Source organism: Oryza brachyantha, chromosome 5 (genome assembly GCF_000231095.2).
Source record: "Oryza brachyantha chromosome 5, ObraRS2, whole genome shotgun sequence".
In the NCBI taxonomy this organism is placed as follows: domain Eukaryota; kingdom Viridiplantae; phylum Streptophyta; class Magnoliopsida; order Poales; family Poaceae; genus Oryza; species Oryza brachyantha.
The window spans coordinates 90,960-107,601 of NC_023167.2; the positions used below are offsets into that span (position 1 = coordinate 90,960).

Sequence of the window (16,642 nt, forward strand, 5' to 3'; positions counted from 1 at the left end):
CTTCCAATTAGTTGAATAGTAATGATATTTTTTAAAACCGACTAATTTATAACGGCATGAATCCAATTAACCCAAATTATAGTCTTTTTTTCTCAAGATTAATTTCTGCTAAACAATCTAAGATTGTTTATATTTTAGAATGGAGCCCGTAATCAGGAGGACAAGGGAGTGAAAATGGGCAGGGCAGAGCAGTAGCAGGCCCTGATTTGTAGCATTGGCAGCGGCAATGAAGCCATGAAGATGGATGGAATACACCGAAAGGAAAGGAAACCACCACCGCCGAAACATGCGTTCATCAAAATCAAGATGGGTGGATGGAGAGAGTATGGATATCAATACAAGTAAATGATGATCTATTTCTTGTTGAGGTCGATGCCGGCCTTCTTGGCGACGGCGTCGAGGCCGTGCTTCTCAATGGTCTTGAGGGCTTTGGTGGAGAGACGCAGCTTGACGAAGCGCTTGCCAGCCTCCCACCACAGCTTCTTGTACTGCAGGTTCACAAACTGCTGCTTCTTGGTCTTGTGGTTGGAGAACGACACCTTGTTGGCCCTGTTGGTCTTCTTGTCCGTGAAGGGGCACACCCGCCCTGATCACAAGCAACCTTTTTTGTCAGTGCCATGGCATCACATACCCGCACACACACACAAACTAAAATCATAAGAAAGAAGTTGTCTTTCTTGTTCGATGTAAATAACAATATATACTCACTCACTCACTCACTCTAGAGAATGGTGTTAGTCTATTTTGGAGGGGAGAAGAAAGCAAAGACAGAAATAAATCCTCTTGTTCTGCATTCAGTAGGGTATTGAATATGGATAAACAAATTGATTCCAGCAGTGCATATCCAAGCGAGAAAAGTACTCAATGGCAATATATATATATATATATTAATTCCTTGTCTATATATACGCTAAAGATAGAGTAATAAGAAACATTAGTAAATAATTGCTGCTGAAGAGGAGAAGAAGAGACATACGCGCGACAATGGGGTGGAGCTTGGGGACGGCGGCGGCGGGGGCGGGGGCGGAGGCGGAGAGGCCGAGGCTGAGGCCGGCAAGCTGAGAAGTGGCGAAGCCAAGGGAGGAGGACGAAGTGCGGAGGAGAGGAGTCCTGGCGGCGGGCATGGAGATGGAGGAGCAGAGCATGGTCGCCATGGCCACTCTGCTACTGCTACTGCTTCTCCTTCCTTGGGGAGGGGAGGGGATGGATGAGGGAGGGGGAGTGTGCGGTGCGGTGCGGCTGCCTCGTCTCGTATCGATCGATCCGATCCTATTACCGGAGTATTTGGGCTTGCCTGCCAATGCATGCAGGCCCAACTATTTATTACTCAAGGCCCAAAACGGGCCCACCCATGGAGTGTCTTTCATCTTCACCAACAGAGGGGCTGTTTGCACGTGGGTTTTTTTATTCTCGTCACATCGGACGTGTGCACGTTAATTGTTAATTAGTAGTATTAAATATAGACTGGTAACAAAACTAATTGTATAAATAAAGACTATTTTATTTCCTCAATTAGCAAATGAAATAGCCTAATTAATTCACGATTAACAAATGTTTATTGTAGCATCACATTTGCTAATCATGGACTAATTAGGCTCAATAGATTCGTCTCAGAGTATGAGGTCTAATTAGTTTCTAAATATTCGATACGATAGAAACTGTGTAAGTACTCCTTAAAAATGAGTCTGTCCATCATCCACGTTTTGTCCCCGCTAGAGAGGAAGGAGCCATGGCGCCTCTTCTGTGGCTCTGTCTGAGCTACAGTTTATCATTTTCCAAAACAATACATTATATGTATTTATAGGAGCTTGCTGTGATGCTTTTTATTGGTAGTGTTTTAATATCAATATTATCATCAGTAAAAGAATGCCGATCATTGATTTAGTGTTCTACTATCAATATAAAAATATTATAGTTATAGATCTGGTCCAATTGAATTAGAGAAAATAAACTGTCTATACTAATTTCATAACTAGTAGAGAGTGTATTAGAACACCTAGTCTTCATACTTATGTAATCTTGCTCGCCCGCATGTTGTATGGTTCAGGAGAATTGAGCAACTGATGAAATTTGACATCATGTAGTACAAATCTATACCTGCAAAGTTTTTGGAAAAAAAAGAAAATAATATATTTGTAAATAAAAAATAATTATGAATATATTTTTATACGTGTCTTGAAGATCTAAAAGTAAATGCTAGAAAATAAGCTATAATAAAAAATTTAAAATTAACTCTATATTAAATTTTAAATTTTAACTTATAAAGATAAGTACAAAGCTAAAAGACTAGAATGCATGTCTACGGATAATTTGGATATTTTAGTCTTTTTTGAAAACTTATTTTACAAATAGACCCCTAAAAAATTTATTGCATGAATAGACTTTTTTACCACGCCAACTTTATTGGCGTCATCGTTGTATACGTTGTATAGGACGACGCCAATGATATGACTTGAAGTATGGCGTCAATGACATTCGCGTCATCCTATACAACGACGCCAATGACGTTAGTGTGATCTAAAAAGTTCATTATTTTTAGAAGTCTATTTATAAAATAAGTTTTTAAAACAATCAAAATTTCAGTCATGTCTACTCTCATCTCATCTCACGTAGTAAAGACGTGACGCGCGCGAGAAAACAGGGGGTGACGTCGAATTCAGATTGTGCGCGCTCTCCGTCTGTGCAATGGGAAACATTGTTTCAACACGTCGTCATCAGTGTAATGCATACACCAATAGAAAAAGACAAACGATTTCCCCATTGTCTCTCAAGCTCCACTATACATACGACAACTCAGTTACGAACTTACGATAGCCGTACGATCAAACGGCATGTGAAATTACACAACGGCTACATGCATGCACTGTGTAGTGAAAAGCTCACGCCGTGGATCCCTGCTGTTTGTTTGTACAAATATCGTACGCAAGAATCGTACGTATAGTATTTTTCATTGTCTCTCCATCAAAAGTGCCGTATTGCAGACGATCAATTTTACTCTATCGGCCATAAAGCAAGAATATTTCACTACTATATTTATACAAATATACTAAGTAATAAACAAGCAGTGTGTCAGTTGATCCACACATCACCATGTTAGATATTATTCCTTCGTATATATAGTTCTGATATTTATAAATAAATGTCCTTCCTTCCTCCGAATTCACTCGCTAGCATATCAATTAATTAAGTGGTACGATTATACATTTTTATTCCTGAATATAATTAACAGCACTCATAACTAATTAAACAGCCCTGATCATATGATATCTTCTTGTTTGAATGAAGCTGTAGCAGCATAGAATGCATCTTCTAATTAATCTGATTGAGGCATCAGAACTAGCTACTCCCATCGATCTCTTGTTCAACTTTCCCGGGGGATCTGACTGGAGGAGTTGATCGGTGTGAGCCGAATTGGGCATCCGTTCTTTAACCTGGGGAACATTGCCCATTTCTCAAGACTTGTGTCGTCGTCTGCCATCTCCCATCTGAACAACAACCACATGTTAATTAAAGCAGTCACAGAGGACGAGATTTTTTTTTAAAAAAAAAAAGCTGTGTCAGTGAAACAAAAAAAATTACGTGTAAAGATAATAGGCTTATATGACACAAGATAGAAAGATAAATCCCATTCCAATCAACCATGCATGCTTAAATTATCTTTGCATTATATCCGCTAATATCAAATAAACCCAAATGTGCTTTTAAATCTTCTACGGTAACAAGTCCAATATCATAACGGTTAAATAGCTATTCAAACCTGCTAATCAAGCTATAGATTCTTAATCATTCAATCGATTCTATACCAAAGAGTAACCGTAATTGTAAATCTTAATGGTCAAGCTCAATCTAGCGATGTTGGACCGTTGATCATCGATCCTTGGCCTAGCTTCAAGTTAATATTTCCTGAGCTCGCATAGTGTAAATGCAATATAGTAGTCGACAAAACCAATACAAACCTCAACAGAAATAAGGTATTATCTCGTTTTAAAAGCTCGAATCTGAGTAATCCTCTGTTGCTGCATAATCATTGATTTTTGCTATTCGCTTGCCACCCCATAGATCACAATCGTCGACAGGAAGCATTACTCTCTTTTGCATCTCATAGCCTTGTTTGTCTCTCTACTTGGCTCAAATGACATTGTCCATGACGGACGGATAACACAAAAGAAGAACAAAGAATCACTGCCACATAGGGAGAAGGGGTATTCGTGGCTAAAAGGCAAGGTTTGATGAGTGCCCGACCATGCCACACTAGATCCTCTTACACCGACCATACTCAATTAATTATCTAATTGCGCAATCGGTGACGATGGATACGTTGTAATAATAATCAGCCCCAGCTGTTTCTACAACATTGAGGAATACTACTCATACTGGTAAATAGTATGATACTAACTCAATTTTATATTATAAGACTTCTTGTTCTTTTCTAGATTTATATACATGCCAATAATTTTAGACACGTTATAAAATATATTTAATGAAACATGGATAAGCATAGGGTAGGATAAAGAACTTTTTATAATACGAAAAGGATAAAATAGATTAGATAGACATATAGAGAGGGGTACCTGAAATTGGTGAGAAGGCGGTAGAGGAAGACGAGCATCATGATCTTAGCGAGGTTCATCCCCAGGCATGTCCTGCTGCCTGCTCCAAACACTAACAGCCGCCTCTGTTGTGCTGCCGATGGCCCCTTCTTCTTCTTCTTCTTCTTCACTGTCTCATCATCTGATCCCTCTTCCTATAATTCAGATACAAGAAGACAAAGTAGAAAGAAATGATGAATTAGCTAGCAATAAACTATTCTGATTACTAACTAGTATAAATTACGTACGTTGAACCTAGAAGGATCAAAGACGGTTGGGTTGTCGAAAACCGCTGGGTCGTAGTGGAGAGACCTGGCGTCAATATTTACAATCCAATCCTTTCTAATCTGAAAGCCTGTACGTACAGTACATATGCATGGTGAATGTCAATAATCAATCCAGTTTATTAATTAATTAATTCGTATGGAGTATAAATACCTGCAAGGTGGCAGTCGTCGAGCGCTAGTCTGGGAAACCAAGAAACAATGGTGGCCATCCTCAAGGATTCTTTGACTGCCTTGTAGGCGTACTCCATGCCGTTTAGGTCTTGCATCGTAACAAGACCAGCCTGGTTGTTTTTGAGCTCCACCCCAACTGCCTCTGCCTAGTACAGTGGGTCCATCCATTTCTTAATTAATTTGATGGGCACATAACGACGACGGATCAACGTGTGATCGAGTGAGTACTCACTCGTAGCTTGTCCTGGATATGGCGGTTGTCGCTCAAATACTTGAGCATCCAGGTGATGGCGGTGGCCGTCGTAACCTGCCCGGCGATGATCAGCGTCAGAATGTTGTCCAGAATCTGCTCCTCCGTCGTCAGGGCGTCCGGATGATGATGCCTCTGCCTCCTCCTCTGCATCAGCACGCTCAGCAAGTCCCCACCATGCTGATCATGCTCATGCTGTCTCGCCGCCATCTCCTCCCTCAGCGCCGCCATGATGCGCTTCCTCGCCTCCAGCCCCCTGCGGAACCGCGACCCAGGCACCCACCGCAGCGGCAGCGCCAGCATGGCCTGCGTCACCGCGAACACCTCGCCCCGCACCCGCTCCAGCCTATTCTTCTTCCCCACCAGCATCTCGCAGATGGCCCCGTAGCTTATCTCCAGAGCGGCGTCCAGCGCCACCACCTGCACCGTTGCTGTGTCGTCTCCATTCCTCGGCCTCCACTGCCCCACGATCACGTCGCTCGCCAGCCGGTCGAAGGTCGCGGTGAAGGCTGCGGTGGATGGCATGGAGAAGAGCGTGGCCACGGCGCGCCGCGCGAGGCGGTGCTCCACGTGGGAGCAGCAGAGGATGCTGTGGGCGCCGAGCAGCTCGGCGGCGGTGCGGGCGTAGCGCTTGGCGAAGTGGGACGGCTCCGCGGCGAGGAGCTGGTAGGCGGCCGGGGCGGAGGCGGGGAGGAAGACGTGGACGCGGCCCAAGAGCGCGGTGCGGAAGCAGGGCCCGTGGCGGAGGTAGCGCGCGTGGACGAAGTGGTAGAAGCCCCGCCCGCTGCCGTGCGCCGCCAGGAAGGCCGCCGTCTCCCGCCACTGCCACACCCACCTCATCAACCATGATCCTCCTCCTGCTCCTGGACCTGCAGCTGGAGGAGGAAGAGGAGCCGCCGCCGCCGCCTCTGCTGCTAATTGGGGTAGCCTCTTCCACCATGAGCAGGACAAGGCAAGGAGTAGGAGCGCCAGCAGCAGCAGCAGCATCCATGACCATGACCATGCTGCTGCAAGGCCGGGCTCCATTAATTATCCTATCCTGCCTCCTGAGCTTGCTTGATCGATCTCGATCTTAGTAATTGGCCTCGCTGAATTTAAACTTACTAGTCCATGCAGTGCACTCCCACTCCCACTGCCAAATGCCCATTGCCCCCTCCATGGATTTGTGATGGATCATGCACCAGCACCACCCGACAGCACTCAATCCCTGCCACTATCTCCCTAGCATTGCCAACATCTCATCTACCTATACCTATACTCTAGCCACTAATTTAGCTATATATACATATGCACCCATTTTTAAGTTATACTTATAAGCCAAAATTTAATTTTTAGCCTTAAATTTTTATTTGATTTTGAGGTTTTTTTAGTGTAGTTTATTTTTTTTAGTTTTGACTTTTTTTTTATTGTTATGAATACGTATATAAAAGTTTTATTCGTAAATTATTTTTATTTTTTCTTTTAAAACCAAAAGATGATGTTAATTACTACTCCCTCCGCGCGTTTGAAGTAAGTTTGTTGGAACTACTACTAGTTTACTAGTTTGTCAAATTTAATTAATATTTTTACCCATAAAGTAACTATTAACATTTGTGAAACTGAATAAATACTATTAGATTGAAGCCACTTTTTGTGAAAATAGGAAGGGTGCAGTCGGAGACCCAAAATGTTCCAACTCCTATCTTGGACCCAATTAAAGTAGTGTTTCATCCAGGACCAGGATCAGATCGAGGAGTAACGTGGATTGGATTGCGCGCAGGAGACCCAGAAGATCATTTTTACAAATTCATTACATCTTTTAGATCGATCGATTTACCAATACTACTTTTATTCGTTCCTACTACTATAAAGTAAATAAACAAAATAATCGGTCCGGGAACTGATGGATCCTAGTAAAAGTTTTGTGCTATTTTCAGGTGGCTGATCAATCGCCAAAGCCTAAGGTACAGACAGCATTCGCTCCATTATTGGAGTGTAGTGGAGGTCGTGTCGGCGTCACTTGACACTAGCTTGCTTGACCGTGCGGTAAGTTGCAGATGATGCTGTCATTTCAAGGCGGGCTGGTGGAGTAGTACATACACTACACCCTCCCTCAAAAAAAAAAAAAGATCTTTTTAAAACATGAAATTGTAAAAACGACCTCTTTGAAACACGAAATTGTAAAAATACGGAAATCGAAAAAACATATGTCACCTAGATTTCTATAAGAATTGACATGAAAGTTCAAAACCATCATTTAATACATATTATATATAAAACACAGAAATTTAGAGCCATGGTAAGATAAAACATGAGTTAGGATCTTATGTTTATTTTTCTCTAAAATATCTATAAAATTGTCTAATTTATAGGAATAATTAGAAAATATAACACAATCCTTTATTTCAAAGACTCTTATAGGAAATTTTTTATAGGATTCATACTCCAAATTTTCTATGTTTTTTCTGCCAATCAAATGGAGCGCGTAAGCATTTCTACTATCTAAATATTGTCCTAAAATATAAATATTTCTAACCATATTCGTAATATGGTTTGTCACATGGATCACTTTCTATTTCTCATTTATTAAAGGGTAATATAGTTTTTTTAATTAACCCTTATCACTGCTAAACAATCATAAATACTTATATTTTATATTTTAGTAAGGATGCATAGAAGCGAGAGAGAAATAATAGATCCAACGAACAATGGTTGGAATCTATGTATTACAGCTACATACTCTATTTTAAAACATAAGTATGTTTTGGATTTATATCTCGTACCAAAACATAAACATTTCTGATACTCTTCGTAGTATTATCTGTCTAATCAATCAATTTGCATTTAAAATTCTTCTCATTTACCCTATCTATCCTTTCACCTTATCTATTCCTCATTCTTTAACATTAATCTCTGCTAATCTCATGTTTCTAAAATAGACTTTTAACTTTATAACAATTAATTTCGTTATTTATAATATTAAATAAGCATCACAGAACTCAGAAAATCTTAAAGAACGCAGCCGAAGAGATACTATACTATAATCTCGGTCCCAGCTGCCTCGAAGGCAAAGGCGCTAGCATGCTGGCTTTCACTCACCCTGTCGGATCGCATTTAAAAGGATGCACGAATGGATGGCCTTCGTCGAACGGTTTATTTATAAACAAAAGATAAGTTATAAATAAAATATATGTGTGTGTATTTTAGCGACATAAAAGAAATCAACAAATAAATTACGATTAAAAATATTAAAATCAACTTAAAATCAAATTTTAGCTTATAAACATAAGTATGACTAAAAAGATAAGTACATCTGTTATATGAGCCTGAGAATATTCCCTGTATACGGTTGGCACGTGGAGGTTGTGGGCCCAAAGACCCAAAACCCCCGAGAGAAGGGAGGGGAGGAGGTCGGGCCCCGAGAGACCATGCGCCCCCGAGGGTCGGGCCCTAAAGAGGGCCCGGCAGGGCAGGCGCTGGAGGGGCTGGGATGCTCCCGACCCTCTCGGTGTGTGGCCTACATAATGATGGACCCGCCACGTAGCAGTCGTGATCTCAACGTCCAACCACCATATTTATTGTGATGGAAGGGTGCATAATGCACTGCGCCGCCCTCATAATGAACGCGGGCATGCGCCTGTGCCACATTAAATACGGCGCAGGCGCACACACTCCTCTCGCCTGCTCTCCACAGAAAAAAGGTGGGAAAAGGGGAGGGACATGCCTTCTTGACAGCACAATGGCATCTCTATCACCACAAGGATGGCATGTCATCTCCCCGTCGCCGTCGCATAAGACAAAGAGTCAAACGTAGATCAAAAAGTCAACGGTGTTAAAAAAATAGAGGGGGTCCTTCTCTAAGAGCACCTCCAAGAAGTGCCTAATATAAGTCCCAAAAATAAATATTGGCATTAGAAACTAAAAATATTGCTCCAATAGCTGCCCAAATCAACTTCCAAATTTTTAGTAGCCCTAAACATCAATCTATTTTAATCTAAATTTTGGCCTTCTAGTGCTGTTGCCAATCCACTTCCCTGTTGAAGAAAACTAGTAGATCTTGTCGCTGTTGACAAATACATAGGATGCTACGAAACACATCTAGGTTCCCGTTGTGTATCCATCCATATATAATTACACACTTATACTTTGAATTATGTAGTTATTTTGTTCTAAGATTCTGTAGGTTTCTATCTGGTGCCTCACATTCCTATATGGTCCTAGTATGCTCCTCTATTCCAGTGTATGCGTTGCCCTTGAATTTTAGTTGATCTAGCTGTTGTTAATGTTGTTGATCGAGTCATTGATTTAACGTTTAGCGAGTACTAAAATTCCGTTTAATGGGTTGTTCAATTCTGTTTTTGGATAGATGTAGGCTCATTATCTTAAAAAGGTTTAGTTTCTGAATTTTCAGGTCCTTGTGAGTTGAGATGGTCCAATGCACACGCAGTGCACAGGAAGTTGCAGAAGTTTATGGAAAGAGCATTTGCCAATCACTTTTATCCATTCATACATTAAATTATTTACTGTCCAAAAAGTGTCCAACATTTCCTTCGGCTTTCTAGTTTTTCACCGAGATTGTTTTTCGTGGTTGTAGGTGGTCAGACCGGCAAGATCAAAGCAGTCAGACCGGTGACGGTGCAAACCGGTGGCACTAGAGTGGTAACTCCATCTAAATTCAGTGGTATATTTGATTCTGCGAAAGGTTTAGTTTTTTGTAATCCTATCATTTACCCTCTCTGTTGTGCTTGATTCATGTGTTACGATTTTATAGATAGGTCTTTGTTTTTAATATGTATGTCCGAGTAATATATAAATACCAATATTTGTTAGCAATAAATATTTTTGTAGGGTCTATATGTCATTAGTTGGTACGGTAATATGCCTAAAAATCAAACAGGAACCTAATTAAGCTAGTCCAACATGGTCAACTTGTGGCGTGCCACAATGTTCGGCAAATAATGCGAAAAGGACTTGTAGCCTGTTGGTTAGAATGGACTCAGTAGCACCTAAGGTTCTAGGTTCGACTTCCGGCTTTGTACTTTTTAGAGGTAGGTGCTGTCCCTACTGATCAGGCTTCGAAGGTGCTCATAGAGATAGGGTATGCGTGTGTTGTGAGCGTCTATACTGCTCACTTCATATTTATTTATATGACGTCGTTGACTTTTAAGTTCATATTTGATCTTTCGTCTTATTTAAAAAATTATATAATTACTAATTATTTTGTTATAATATAGTTTATTATTGTAGATACTTTAAGTATGCTTCATAGTTTTGCATATTTAGATATAAATTATGAATAAGACGAACGGTCAAACGTAAATTCAAAAGATGTCATATAAAAAAAATATGAAGGGAGTAATTCAGTTCAGTTCCCAGCTAGCCAGGGTACTTAAAACAATTTATAAACCTGTGTAAATGATATTTTAGAACTTGATTAATTAAGAGGGTTGATATATACTCCCTCGATATTTTTATATATGACGTCGTTGACTTTTAAAATCATATTTGACCATTCGTCTTATTCAAAATTTATATCCAAATATACAAAATTATAATGCATAATTAAAGTTTTTATAATAATAAATCATATTATAACAAAATAATTAATAATTATATAATTTTTTAAATAAAACGAATGGTCAAACGTGGACCTAAAAGTCAACGGCGTCATATAAAAAAAATATGGAGGGAGTATATATATATATATATATATATGGGGTAAAGGTGGATCATGAGATTTTGTCCAAGGCGAGGAAGACGTTGGTGAGTTGGTCGAGCTTGTGAGTTTGGCGGTAGTAGTCGTGAAGCAGCAGGCAGTACCTGCTGAAGAGCCCATCCATGGCCATGGCGTCCCATCCCAAGTGTGCCCGCAGCATCGGCTCCACCACCGCCCTGATGGTGCTGCACGTCTGCTCCGCCAGCTGCCGGCGGCCACCTTGCCCTCCTTGCCCTTGCCGGCTCACCTCGAACAGCTCCATCCTCCTCACCCGGAAGGACCCCTCCTCGCGGATGGCCTCCGTCAGCTCCTCCGGGCAGGGCCCGTAGAAGGGCGCGTCGAAGGAGTCGAGCTGGCCGCGGGCGTCCATGCTCTCGACGGCCGCCGCGAGGAGGTCCCAGAGGGGCAGTCGTGCACCGAGGGCGCCGCCTCCCGCCTGGCCACGAAGGTCAGCAGGAGGAGGCCTCCGCGGCGCACCTCCTCGGCGCGGCAGGCGAGGAAGAGCCGGATGTCTCGCTGGAACTGCGCCCTGTACGCCTCCAGCACCCTCGCCGGCCCGCCCGCCGACACGTACATCCTCCCCTCGTTCCCCGCGTCTGCCGGTGCCCTAGACAGGAAGTGCAGGCTCGACGACGACACCACGTAGTCCAGGCTCTCCGCCGGGAAGATGCGCCCGTAGAAGGACCCCGGCCACGCCGACACCAGCCAGCGGCAGCGGCAGCTTTCCGGCTGCGGCTGCTGCTGCAGCTGCCGGAACACGCTGTTGAAGTCGTTGCCGGTGAGGTCGTTCAGGTACACGTGGAACTCTGGCGGCGGCGCCTGCATCCTGTCGGCGTCCGCGACCACGGCCTGAACGGCCTCGGTGGCCATGAGCAGCGCGTTGGGGCCGGTGGCGCAGCCGAGGTCGGCGATGGCCATGGCGGTGGCCGGGCGGCGAGCGCGGTGCAGGGCGGCCGCCATCTCCTGCCGCTCCTTCACAGTGGCCGCCGCGATCAACCTCTGCATGTCCGAGTTGTTGGCGTAGCTCATGTCTCCGGCGTCGTCACTGTTCATGCCAAGCACAAACACCCCTCCTCCTTTCGCCGCCGCCGCCGGCAGCAGCTCCGCCATTGCTAGCTATTTTATTTGCTGTAATATATATTAATTAAATTATGATTACTAACCAAACCAGCTCCATACCGGCCACTCTCTCGATCACTATTTATAGTCCTCAACTCTATTCGTAATCGTATATACGTCACTCGCAAATAACGGAATGTGACTGTTCATTTTTTAATATTCACACGTTTTTTATCACTAGCTAGAGCATCGATATATATATCGTTCAATTCTTTTTTCAGTATTACAAGAAAATATAGCTTAGTTTTGGTTTTGATAGCTCTTAAAAAAATTCAAAATTACTAGTCACAAATAATCCCCACTAGTCCATTTTTCTGCTAGGTACCTCCCGGTTTTCTACCAGGTGAAAATTTCGAAATTCATTTAGGGGACACAAACTTTTTCCGGGGAGTAAACACAAATTTACTGTCTTGAATTTAATTTTTTTCTTTTTATTGATTCCTAAGGTTAATTGAATATCAATAATACAAAGTTGAACTTTGAAGTACGTCTTAATTATATTTTCCATAGTTTAGTTCTTTTGAACTTAATTTAGAATTAGGGAATATGCCTACTAGTACTGTCTTGGAGTCTTAATGTAATTTAATCATAGTACTTAATCCCATTTTTTAAAATTCTCCTAGTTAATATTGCTCTTTGTGTGTCGTACGTATTAATTTAAGTTATACGAATATAATAATTTTTAAAGTAAGAAGTAATAATTAATACAAAATTTTGTCAGTTTGCAGACTAGCATATTTTTATCTTTACATATTATAAAAAAATGAAGGTGATTCCGTCAAAATCTTGATATTTGATTCGACTTTTAATCGAAACACGCACATCTAATTTCCTACTTCTCCACTGTTTATAGAATTATGTTTTCGTTAGACCCAAAATTCCATCCATCATCTGTCATCTGTGATTTGGCGTCTGCCGGCCGGAAACATGCATGGCCGGCCGGAGTACGTACGTGCTTAGGTTTTCCATACGACGTCCGTGTTACGTACTTGTGCGCGCGTTAGGCTAGGCCGCGTGTCTTAATTAGCGATATATATAGTATAAAACATTATTAATTGGGATACTCTACAGTATAAATAAGTGATTAATTAGAACTTTATCGCGAGTAGAGAAATAATATCGCTAGCGACGTACGGAAACAGGGGTAGCTAAAGATTAATTTGTTCATCTTTAGCAGTAAGCAATACACTAGCATTTAACAGGAATTAAGTGATTCTCTATTGAATTCAGGAATGGGCCGGCACTCCACTCAAATATTCCCTAATATCTAGAGTAAGTTAAAAAAAAAAGGAAATAAATGCATGGTTTTGAGTGCTTCCGGCTAAATTGTTTGTATCCCTAAATTGTGTTTTCATGTGCTAAGGGATTTTTTTTTTTGAACAAAGTATATCTGAAGGAATTTTGAAGGTTTTGTATTCCCTTCATTACTTTTTTTCCTACAAGCTCGGCCGTCAGGAACAAAGGAAAGATGTTGCTGAAGTCCTTTGGAAAAGAGAGCAAATCCTCAAATTTTATAGTAAATAAAACACCATACCTTAATTAATTAACTCTATTCTTGCCTATACATTGCGCTCCCCCTCTCTCCTATTTTTCAGTGATCCAAACAACCCAATTTTTGTCTTTCATGTGTGTTACACTTTACAGTATAGTGTATTTGGGGTGTGCTCTTTTACTATTCTTGTGTTTTGTACTTCATTGTTCCAAACATGCACTAAATTTTTGTTTGCTCTTTTAGTATTCTTCTGATTTTTAATTACCTATCTTTAACTAAACCAGCCAATTCAAAAAGGAAACGTTTTATTTTACTTTTTCTGTGTAAATATATACACCATTTAAGAGGCTAAGAAGCATATAAATAAATAAATAATCCAGAATCTGGAAAAAAAAAACATGCATGGTGAGAGCAATCCCATTATAAAAACTAGGATCAGAGTGAGTGGACGTACGATGTTTTAATCAAGCAATTAAGAGCATTGGCATTATAAAATTAATATACGCCGCGCGTGGGCAATTAATAGTAATTAAGTGTGCGTATGTTTGTATGTATGTACAGCAAGGATAGTGATATAATCAATAGGCTGGCTATAAAGTTTATTGTAGTCGTCTTTTAGCTCACTTATATAGTACTTAGCTCTTTATCATTAGTGTATGACTCACTTGTCACTCTCATATAATTTTTTGGTTCTTGTGTCCAAGCTGGCTACAAGATTACAGCTCATTACTCCTTTCCCTCTTCTCCTCTCTCTCCTCTACATAAACATTTACATTTAGTCAGCTTATAGCTTGTTATTATACTTGCTCGTATGTACGTATACACTGTACACACTACAAACATGAAACATGCATGCATGGTGCTTTCGTGCACGTGTAAGTAATTGTTCATACTAGTGCACCACATGTGGGCACGTACGTACGTACCTACGAGTTTTATTGATTTTTCAGTTCAGACGGAAATATAATTCTATGTGGCACTCCTACCCTCTCTAATCTGAATGCCTACGAACATCGATCCAAGCCTATATATGTACGGTGAAAGTGAAACCAGATTCGATCTAGACTACTGATGGCTGATCTTAAGAAAAGCCAAACAACATATCTAAGAACAAAATAATTATATATATATATATATATATATATATTCTTAGCAATTTAAAAGTTAATACAGGAAAATAAACAATGATGATAAAATTTTAAAATTACCTATAAATTTAACGTCAAAAATTAAATTTTGGTACGTAATCACGAGACGAAGCTAAGACGAAGGTGTGAATTTTTGGCCTTGAGCTAGCTAGCTTGTGAAGCTGGTCTTCATGCCAGCTGCATGTGGCCGGCCGGCCATGACATCGGTTTAAAGCACATTTAAATCACGATTTTAATCTAGTCTATTACTTTGTCTTTTCGTACGTACAGCTATGCTTATAATTATAACCAAAATTTGAATTTTTAACCTTAAATTTGAAGTTGATTTAGGGTTCATTCACTAAAATTTATTTTCCAATCTTGGGTTTTAGATTGCTAAGAGTAAGTATATAAAATTTTTATTAATAAATTATTTTTTGTTTGCAAGTATGGTTTGGTTTTTTTTCATAAAACACCCAAACAATCACCCTAATACTATTATACTAGTTGCATGCGAATCCACACAAGCCGACCTTAACCTAGGCTACACAACATGCCAGAAGAGACACGGTTCCAATTTTTTCATACCAGTACTATACCCTTGCTAACGCTACGGTTCAATTTAATAATATATTTAAAATATTACAAATTCTTTTAAATACAATCATATAAAACCGAACATCGAGTTTGTTTGTTTATCAAAAAATTATTAATTTAATTATTTAAATAAACTCTAATAAAATAGCCACGAAATACCAATTAACAATTGTACTATTATAACATTACATAATTAGTTATAGGTTGAACCATATTGCAATAAGTTATAAATGTTCATGTTTGACGTTAATTGCAGAACTTGCAAGACCAAATTTACATGCTAATTCTAAAAACAATGCAACAACAAATTGATACACTAATTTCATAATCACTACAATATCAAGTTTACATATTGCATGGATAATTTTAATTAGATAATTTATTCACATTGTCTGATATTAACATAAAATGTAAACTATATAAAGCTAAATTTAATTAAAAAAACTTTATACAAACATGAGTTGCATCACATATAACTTTTTGTCTTTTTTATAATAAATAAAATTTCGTTGGTGTTCGTACATATCAAGGGAACATAACACTGGTGCAACTCTCGAATAACACGTAATTCAAAGTCTAAATATATTATGAGTTTAAAAACAAATTTTATCGTTTGTTCTTATATTACATAAAAAGATATTTAAATCCAATATTAAGTCGTCATATAATATCTAACAAATATTATTGCACGAGTTCTTTATAGTTTTAAAACATATGATAATTTTTAACAAATTGAAATTGCTAATTATATTTTTCATTAGTTGTGTTTTGAATTCATTATTATCAGTAGGTGAACAAATCTTTCAATGATCTCAAAAAAAATATTTTATAGTGATGTATCATTTGACATATCAAGAAATTTATTTATTTCACATAAAAAGATGGTCCTAACACAAAATTCTAGAACACTAGATATTCATTCCTATTTATCAGAGATTTATCTTGATATTATTGTTATCGATTTGGCTATTTGGACGTTCAATAATAGTGGTATAAATTCTTGATTGATCTTATGTTTAACGCAACCATGGCATGGTGTTGAACACGGACTTCATTGTCTTGGTATCATTGTCATTGTTCTAACGGTGTGATTAAAAAATTACGATTGAACTTTGATTATAAAGATGTACATTTGTAGAAACTTTATGATTAAAAATTTATATATTTATATAAAGTCTAATATATAGAAAGTGTTTCTAATTGGTAAGAACACTTAAGATGAATAGAGGAACAGTATATTGGTGCTCCTGATGATGAGACTGGAAATTACCAAAAGAGGTCTGCAGTAAGTTGAAACTGTTGTGTGACATTGCAG

At 39.6% G+C, this 16,642-nt stretch overlaps 2 protein-coding genes and 1 pseudogene across 2 annotated transcripts; all 3 read right to left on the reverse strand.

Moving 5' to 3' along the window:
• Window positions 1-175: 175 nt before the first annotated feature.
• LOC102706284 (50S ribosomal protein L28, chloroplastic) lies at window positions 176-1,236 on the reverse strand. The gene is made up of 2 exons (XM_006653867.3): window positions 977-1,236; window positions 176-586 (listed from the first exon to the last, which is right to left on the reverse strand). Exons 1-2 carry the CDS (start codon window positions 1,152-1,154, stop codon window positions 354-356), a joined length of 411 nt encoding a protein of 136 aa, XP_006653930.1. The 5' UTR covers window positions 1,155-1,236; the 3' UTR covers window positions 176-353.
• Window positions 1,237-3,029: 1,793 nt separating this feature from the next.
• LOC102705255 (cytochrome P450 85A1-like) lies at window positions 3,030-6,524 on the reverse strand. The gene is made up of 5 exons (XM_040524203.1): window positions 5,280-6,524; window positions 5,028-5,193; window positions 4,838-4,944; window positions 4,572-4,744; window positions 3,030-3,485 (listed from the first exon to the last, which is right to left on the reverse strand). The coding sequence occupies exons 1-5, from the start codon at window positions 6,321-6,323 to the stop codon at window positions 3,362-3,364; spliced, it is 1,614 nt and encodes a 537-aa protein (XP_040380137.1). The 5' UTR covers window positions 6,324-6,524; the 3' UTR covers window positions 3,030-3,361.
• Window positions 6,525-11,005: 4,481 nt separating this feature from the next.
• On the reverse strand, window positions 11,006-12,102 carry LOC102705534 (annotated as a pseudogene).
• Between the last annotated feature and the right edge of the window lie 4,540 nt (window positions 12,103-16,642).